Here is a 9,109-nt window from a genome sequence, read left to right as displayed (position 1 = left end):
AGAGGAGGAGGCTACCTGCCAGGTGAGAGCAGCAGGATTCATACCTGTGCGCTGCTCTCTAGACTCAAAGAATCAGAACGTTTTAATATCTGTGTGCTGCTCTCTAGACTTCCATAAAGAATCAGAAGAACATTTTAATATCGGTGTGCTGCTCTCTAGACTCAATCAGAAGAATGTTTTAATATCTGCGCTGCTCTCTAGACTTCCATAAAGAATCAGAAGAATGTTTTAATAGCTGTGCGCTGCTCTCTAGACTCAATCAGAAGAATGTTTTAATATCTGTGCGCTGCTCTCTAGACTCAATCAGGAGAACGTTTTAATATCTGTGCTGCTCTCTAGATTCAATCAGAAGAATGTTTTAATAGCTGTGCGCTGCTCTCTAGACTCAATCAGAAGAATGTTTTAATATCTGTGCGCTGCTCTCTAGATTCAATCAGGAGAACGTTTTAATATCTGTGCGCTGCTCTCTAGACTCAATCAGGAGAACGTTTTAATATCTGTGCGCTGCTCTCTAGACTCAATCAGGAGAACGTTTTAATATCTGTGCGCTGCTCTCTTGACTCAATCAGAAGAACGTTTTAATATCTGTGTGCTGCTCTCTAGACTCAATCAGAAGAATGTTTTAATATCTGTGCGCTGCTCTCTAGACTCAATCAGGAGAACGTTTTAATATCTGTGCTGCTCTCTAGACTCAATCAGGAGAACGTTTTAATATCTGTGCGCTGCTCTCTTGACTCAATCAGAAGAACGTTTTAATATCTGTGTGCTGCTCTCTAGACTCAATCAGAAGAATGTTTTAATATCTGTGCGCTGCTCTCTAGACTCAATCAGGAGAACGTTTTAATATCTGTGCTGCTCTCTAGACTCAATCAGGAGAACGTTTTAATATCTGTGTGCTGCTCTCTAGACTCAATCAGAAGAACGTTTTAATATCTGTGCTGCTCTCTAGACTCAATCAGGAGAACGTTTTAATATCTGTGTGCTGCTCTCTAGACTCAATCAGGAGAACGTTTTAATATCTGTGCTGCTCTCTAGACTCAATCAGGAGAACGTTTTAATATCTGTGTGCTGCTCTCTAGACTCAATCAGGAGAACGTTTTAATATCTGTGCGCTGCTCTCTAGACTCAATCAGAAGAACGTTTTAATATCTGTGCGCTGCTCTCTAGACTCAATCAGAAGAACGTTTTAATATCTGTGCGCTGCTCTCTGATGTATTGCTAACCTTTGATTCGTCTATCATTTTAAAATCTGGAGTGAACGGACACGATTCGGCTCTAAGAATTGAGTCAGTGTTATTGCTCAAGGCGTGCGCAAAAACATGTTTCTCTGCTTGATTGAGTTGGTCATGTATTTACCTTTTATCTTCGGGTGTATAAACTAGATTATGCTTATGCTATGTTTTGCCTATAGTTCAGCTCACAGTAAAACGTGGAATGGTTCGAACTTCTCTTCAACGGGAGTCTTTATTTCCCCACTAACCAGACACTGCGTTTTTTTTTTCTTACCTTTCCAATATTCCCTTTTTTTTTGCAGACCAGAAAGTAAGTTTTTCAGCAAAGGAGAGCTGGCGGTCATGGAAGGATTTTCAAGAAGTCACAAACCTCCGATCAGAAGACCACCCTCCCATCTGCACCCCGTCCGGGCAAGCGAGACCCCGGCCCTGCCTCACCCTGAGCCCTGGAAACTGAGACCGCCAGCCCGACCAGTATACACCCAGTTCACCTGCCCCATCCGACCCGCCGCCAAACTGGTGCCCGTCAAGCCTCTAACTGCTCCCTCCTGCCGGGCGCTGGTCCCAGCAGAGCAGTCGGGGCTGCGGCCGGTGGTTCTGAAGTACCGGAAGAAATCCCCGGCGCGGGACATGTCCGTACGCGGCACCCCGTGTGTGCAGCCCCCGGGCGCAGCGCCACCGCCCTCGCTAACCAGCAAGACGGAGCTCCACGTGTACCTGCCCGTGGGCGGGGAGGACTGCGAGTCAGTGGATGAGGGCTTCATGGAGGACATCGAGAGCGAGTTCCACTCGCTGAGCGTCCGGGAGCAGGGAGAGGCGACAGCGGGGGAGCCAGCTTCCTGTTGTTTTTCTGTGGGGGGCGGGGGGCATATCTTTGGACTCTCAAGTTCTTATTGAACTAACCCTTTCATACTCAGGACAATGCTAGTCTGTGTGTCAGTTATGTGCTGATTCGCATGACTGCCTGTGGAATAAATATTTTATCATACATGTAAGCCAAACTGCCATTGTCTCCTGCCTCTTGCTTCGCGAGCACAGTGTTGTGATCTACAGACTCTGGTATGGCAGGGGTTAGACATGTCCGCAGACTCTGGTATGGCAGGTGTTAGACATGCCTACAGACTCTGGTATGGCAGGGGTTAGACATGTCTACAGACTCTGGTATAGCAGGGGTTAGACATGTCTACAGACTCTGGTATAGCAGGGGTTAGACATGTCTACAGACTCTGGTATGGCAGGGGTTAGACATGTCTACAGACTCTGGTATGGCAGGGGTTAGACATGTCTACAGACTCTGGTATGGCAGGGGTTAGACATGTCTACAGACTCTGGTATGGCAGGGGTTAGACATGTCTACAGACTCTGGTATAGCAGGGGTTAGACATGCCTACAGACTCTGGTATGGCAGGGGTTAGACATGTCTGCAGACTCTGGTATGGCAGGGGTTAGACATGTCTACAGACTCTGGTATGGCAGGGGTTAGACATGTCTACAGACTCTGGTATAGCAGGGGTTAGACATGTCTACAGACTCTGGTATAGCAGGGGTTAGACATGTCTGCAGACATACAGAAGCATTAAGCTCAGCAGGAACACCAGCTTTATCACAACAGAGAGCAATCACAAATGTTATACCAGGACGGGAGACAGCAGCCGCACTACAGCATGCTGGGTTCGCTTTGCCTCCACGGTGCACAGCCCCCGGGCCATTCTGACACAGTATTGCACAGGGACCGTCACCACGTGACACTCCCAAGCCCCGCCCTCTGAGTGACGTGTTTTCGAATAGCGTGTTTTCTTCCAGGCTGGTTGTCCCGAGCGCTCCACACGGTAAACATGGCGTTGGTCTTCACAGTCATCCGGGTGCTGCTCGGGCTGTTTTTCACGCTGGCCGGAGCTGTCAAGCTGACCGATCAGATCTCAGAAGACGTGTACAAACAGCTGGTGAGTCTCTCCTGAGGCGTGCGCAATAATAACAGTGCCGCGGTGTCTGTGAAGCAGCAGGGCGCTGTGCTCCGTGCAGGAGGAGAATGTTACAGTGTGCATGGGGGAGGCTGGCACGTCATGCTGCAGAGATCTTATGATGATTATTATTATGATGATGATGATGATGATGATGGTGTGACACGGTTTGGCTCCGGAGTCCCCGGATTCAGATGCATCTTACAGAGGTGGTAACATGTTGCAATGGCATCGTGCGCGCTGTGCATTTCCTGTTTTCCCGATAAAGAAGTGTCCGCCTACATGGTACAGTGTATCATTATAACCCATAATAATGTTGTGCGACACTGTGTCGTGGGCTTTGGCGTTTGGTAATACTAGACTCGGATGTGAATGTGTCCCATCGCTTCGTGTTTATTTTTGTATTTGTTAATGATATGCTTAATGTAACTCCCCATTCCCCTCAAGACAAAACTGCAAGTGAACTAACCTTCACTCCCAGCGTGCTGACTGTGGGAGCGCTGCACTGGGCAGCGCGGGGGGAGGGGGGTCTCTCTGGGGGCTGCTCTCAGCCCTTTGCTGGCACTTGGAAGGGAGGCAGCGAGTGAGGAAACAGCGCTGTGCTGAAACCAGGGGAGAGGTGAGGGGGGTGGGCTGCCAGTCCAAGCCAAGGATTTAGCGTCTAGAATTAAACCCGGGTGGTTATGAAATCCATCCAAGCATACCTGCGAATGTCACACTGGGCATTTTTGAAAGTAATAGTTTTGTGGGGATTTTCAAGGGGGGGTCACACTTACATTGTTGCATGTATCTTGAAAACCGCTTATTAAATTGACATGAAGCTTTGTTTTAATATGATTGAGCAGATAAACTATTCTGAGTAACACACTGTGAGGCATAGGAGTGTGTGTGTGTGTGTTGTGTGTCAGTGTGCATGTCAGTGTGTGTGTGTCTCAGTGTGCGTGTCAGTGTGTGTGTGTGTGTCTCAGTGTGCGTGTCTCAGTGTGTGTCTCAGTGTGTGTGCGTGTCAGTGTGTGTGTCTCAGTGTGCGTGTCAGTGTGCGTGTCAGTGTGTGCGTGTCTCAATGTGCGTGTCAGTGTGCGTGTGTCTGAGTGTGTGGCTCAGTGTGTGTGCATGTCAGTGTGTGTGCGTCTCAGTGTGTGTGCGTCTCAGTGTGTGTGTGTCTCAGTGTGTGTGTGTGTCTCAGTGTGCGTGTCTCAGTGTGTGTGTCAGTGTGTGTGTGTGTCTCAGTGTGTGTGCGTGTCAGTGTGTGTGTGTCTCAGTGTGCGTGTCAGTGTGTGTGCGTCACTCTTCTATGTTATCTCTCAGAACACATGACCGTGTTGCACACACTGTAGGTCTCTCTCCCCCTCTTTCTCCCAGCGCTCTCAGTTTGTTCAGTTTGCGGAGGTGTTTCCGCTGCATGATTTGGGGGTGCAGCCGGACCCCCTCCTCTACCTGCAGGTGACCGGCTGGGTGGAGCTGCTGGCCGGGCTGCTGCTGGCCTTCGGACCCCGACTGCTACAGACGCTGAGCAACCTGGTGCTGTCTGTCGTCATGATCGGTGAGGCCAGACCCCCCCCCTCTCTCACTCCCCCCTCTCTCACTCCCCCTCCCGTGTCCCTCCCCCCCCTCTCACTCCCCCTCCCGTGTCCCTCCCCCCCCTCTCACTCCCCCTCCCGTGTCCCTCCCCCCCCTCTCTCACTCCCCCTCCCCTGTCCCTCCCCCTCTCTCCCCCTGTCCCTCTCACTCCCCCTCCCCTGTCCCTCCCCCCCTCTCTCGCTCCCCCTCCCCTGTCCCTCCCCTGTCCCTCCCCCCCCTCTCACTCCCCCTCCCGTGTCCCTCCCCCCCCTCTCTCACTCCCCCTCCCCTGTCCCTCCCCCTCTCTCCCCCTGTCCCTCTCACTCCCCCTCCCCTGTCCCTCCCCCCCTCTCTCACTCCCCCCCCCCTCCCCCCCCCCTCTCTCACTCCCCCCCCCCTCTCTCCCCCTCCCCCTCTCACTCACTCTCTCTCTCACTCACTCTCTCCTCTGCCCCCTGCAGGAGCCCTCTTCACCCTGATAAAGTTGGGGGAGCCCCTCTCGATGTGCACCCCGGCCACGGTCTGCCTCGGGCTGCTGCTGCTGCTGATCCTGCGTGGGAGTGGACCGAGGGGCCGCAGGGTCAAGGCAGACTGACCCCTGACCCCTGACCACAGAGACACTGACCACGTGGAACAGATTACAGTCTCTTCAAGACCAGACACAGAGATTAACAAACACTCTCCTACACACACACACACACTCACACACAGAGACAGACACACACAGAGACACACACAGAGAGAGACGTGTCTGTGTGCCATGTGAACGAGCTCCACGGCGTGGCTCTGTGTGTGAAGCAGCAGTGTTTGTTTTAAACTCTTTTCATTGCTTTATTGATACAAACTATTTTTTTTTTTTTTTTTACAATGAATCACACTTTTTCTCTTTTTTTAATTTGCTGTCTTCAGCATATTCTTTATGAGACGGGGATGCTCTGAGTGTGACTCGTCTTGGGATCCTTATTGAGGTGCTTTCTATGAGATGCATTGTATTAATGAATTATATTGAGATGCAGTGTATTAAAGAATTGCATTGAGATGCAGTGTATTGAGATGCAGTGTATTAATGCATTGTATTGAGATGCAGTGTGTTGAGATGCAGTGTGTTGAGATGCAGTGTATTGAGATGCTGTGTGTTGAGATGCAGTGTGTTGAGATGCAGTGTATTGAGATGCAGTGTGTTGAGATGCAGTGTGTTGAGATGCAGTGTATTGAGATGCAGTGTGTTGAGATGCAGTGTATTGAGATGCAGTGTACAGGACTGGGAGATACTGTTTGTTTGAAAGACGCTGTATAAATAAAATTTGATTTGCTTTCTTATTGTGTTATTGTTAGGTGATGTTGTGTTATTGCTAGGTGATGTTGTGTTATTGTGTTATTGCTAGGTGATGTTGTGTTATTGTGTTTATTGCTTCTATTACTAGGTGATGTTATTTTATGTAATGTTGTTCTGGTCTCTGTTTTCATCTCATTCTGTTACAGTATCACATCTCTGAACTTGCTGCTCTCGTCTGACACTCTCTTCTCTGCTGTATAAGTTTCCCTTGTATTTTAATATATAATATCTATATTAGCGTCCTTTGCATTTGTGTTTGTATGTTTTCACATCCTTTTCGATGAGCGCCTCTTGTTTGTTTGTTAGATTAGCATCTCTTGTAAAATTCCCAGTAGTGCTTTAGAGAATCTCTTGTGCCTCATTCCTCGATTGGGCCGAGAGCTCCTGTCTGGTAAGAATTCCAATGAAACCAATGAAACCAAGCTGAGCATCGCAGCGTCCCCCCAGGTCCACATCACACAATGTAATAATGTGTTTCACGCAGCAGGAGAGCCGGCTGGCTGCTTGCTCTGCTGGTAGAGCGTGGGACTCTGATGCTCAGGTTAGTGTCTTCAAACCCCATGTTAGGAGCCTGTGCTTTCAATTCATTTTCAAAGACTTGGCCTTTTTGATAGAGTAGGACAGGACAAGGTGTCAGTTGTCTTGGGCATATATATATATATAAAGGCTGATATAAGATCTTCTCTGCAATGTTAACCTCACACAAGGAGACAGGTGGTGCAGTGGGCTAGTTCACTAGCATGCTGTGCTGCTCCTCCTCGGAGTACCGGGTTCAAATCCAGGTGAGTTCTTTGTTTTCAAATACTTTGTTAAGTTCTCATATAGACAATGAATTGTATACTTTCCTATATAGAGCATGATAAAGTAAGCGGTGAGGTGGCACAGGGGGCTGATTCACTCGCATGCTGTGCTGTGCTCCTTGGAGCACCGGGTTCAAATCCTGCTAATTTCTTGCTTTATTTTCAAAAAACGGGTTCATTGACCTCATAGCCAGCGTGCAGCAGAGCTTTCCTGTGGGAGCTTGTGGCGCAGTGGGTTACACCCACGGCCTCCTGTCCCTGAAGACGACGGTTCAAATCCTGGTCCCGGAGGTGAGTTCCTGAAGGTAAGTAATGATGTTGGTTGTGTTTCCACAGATGGAGGAGGAGGAGGAGGAGAAGAAGACCTGCCCTGTGGAGGGAGGAGGAGAAGATGAAGATGAAGATGAAGACCTGCCCTGTGGAGGGAGGAGGAGGAGGAGAAGAAGGTAGGAGAGGATAGAAAGGGGGGGGTCTGGCCCCCCCACCTGGGAGGAGAATGTCAGGTGGCAGTGTTGCTGCCTGAGACAAGCTGAAGTTTTTTTATTTTTTATTAAATACTTACATCAAAGTCTACTCATTAAGAAACTTACATAGTGTTAGTCATTTATTCTTGAGTCTAGATCATATCATTTCTATGTAATATACTACTATAGTAGTGACTCTTTAAAAGAATGGAAGTATCTACTCTTAATGAGTAGACTTTGAAGTAACTCAAAAGTTCAGCTTGTCTCAGGCAGCAACACTGCCACCAGACATTCTCCTCCCAGGTGGGGGGGGCCAGACCCCCCCCTTTCTATCCTCGCCTACCTTCTCTCCATCTTCTCCTCCCCCCTCCACAGGGCAGGTCTTCGTCTTCTTCTTCTCCTCCATCTGTGGAAACACAACCAACATCATTACTTACCTTCAGGAACTCACCTCCGGGACCAGGATTTGAACCGTCGTCTTCAGGGAGAGGAGGCCGTGGGTGTAACCCACTGCGCCACAAGCTCCCACAGGAAAGCACTGCTGCACGCTGGCTATGAGGTCAATGAACCCGTTTTTTCGAAAATAAAGCAAGAAATTTGCAGGATTTGAACCCGGTGCTCCAAGGAGCACAGCACAGCATGCTAGTGAATCAGCCCCCTGTGCCACCTCACCGCTTGCTTTATCAGGCTCTATATAGGAAAGTATACAATTCATTGTCTATATGAGAAATGAACAAAGTATTTGAAAACAAAGAACTCACCTGGATTCGAACCCGGTACTCCGAGGAGGAGCAGCACAGCATGCTAGTGAACTAGCCCACTGCACCACCTGTCTCCTTGTGACAGCCTAGCAGTCTAACCTTGTATAAGAGATGAGCTTCCCTTTTCAGAGCTCACACTGCTGGAGTTGAGAATCCTGGATTACTGCAGAGTTTCATGCCACTGAAGAGAGGAGGGATTATGAAACACACCCTCCTATTACACAGCAGGGCTCTGAGGTAAACACAAGGGATACCAGGGGAAAGGCTGCGAGCAGTTCGCAGGCTGGCTCTGCTGGTAGAGCATGGGACTCTGATGCCCAGGTTAGTGTCTTCAAACCCCATGTTAGGAGTGTGTGCTTTCAAAGACTTTTCATAGAATAGGTTTGACTTTTTTCATAGAATAGGTTTGACAAAACAGAGTCCTGTTTCTCTGAGGGAGGGAGCAGTTCAGTCTCTGTGCCTCAAGCCTGCCCTGGACTGGAGGGAGCCCCCTTTCTCTTAGGGGAGGGAGCAGTTCAGTCTCCGTGCCTCAAGCCTGCCCTGGACTGGAGGAAGCCCCCTTTCTCTTAGGGGAGGGAGCAGTTCAGTCTCCGTGCCTCAAGCCTGCCCTGGACTGGAGGGAGCCCCCTTTCTCTTAGGGGGGTGAGGGAGGGAGCAGCTCAGTCTCCGTGCCTCAAGCCTGCCCTGGACTGGAGGAAGCCCCCTTTCTCTTAGGGGAGGGAGCAGTTCAGTCTCCGTGCCTCAAGCCTGCCCTGGACTGGAGGAAGCCCCCTTTCTCTGAGGGAGGGAGCAGTTCAGTCTACTCCCGAAAAGGAATCGATGACTCTTTGCTTGTGTGTTTAAATCTTTTTTATTTCACACAGACGTCTTTTACAAAAGCGTCCGTCTGTCCAGCCAGTGAGAGACATTGATGAGGAAGATGAGACGAACCCAACACACAAAATCAAACAAACAGAGGAACCCGAAGCGAAGCGAACCAAACCCAGGGACTGCGT

General features: G+C 49.5%; 1 protein-coding gene across 1 annotated transcript; it reads left to right on the top strand.

Moving 5' to 3' along the window:
• The first annotated feature begins 3,007 nt into the window (after positions 1–3,007).
• LOC117968118 (transmembrane protein 35B-like) lies at positions 3,008–6,331 on the top strand. Its single transcript, XM_059019176.1, has 3 exons — positions 3,008–3,175; positions 4,556–4,736; positions 5,215–6,331. The coding sequence occupies exons 1-3, from the start codon at positions 3,068–3,070 to the stop codon at positions 5,346–5,348; spliced, it is 423 nt and encodes a 140-aa protein (XP_058875159.1). The 5' UTR covers positions 3,008–3,067; the 3' UTR covers positions 5,349–6,331.
• The last annotated feature ends 2,778 nt before the right edge of the window (positions 6,332–9,109 follow it).

The sequence above is a fragment of the Acipenser ruthenus genome, unplaced genomic scaffold, assembly GCF_902713425.1.
Source record: "Acipenser ruthenus unplaced genomic scaffold, fAciRut3.2 maternal haplotype, whole genome shotgun sequence".
Lineage (NCBI taxonomy): Eukaryota > Metazoa > Chordata > Actinopteri > Acipenseriformes > Acipenseridae > Acipenser > Acipenser ruthenus.
Note: the sequence above shows the minus strand (reverse complement) of the source record. Positions and strands in the feature narration are given on the sequence as shown.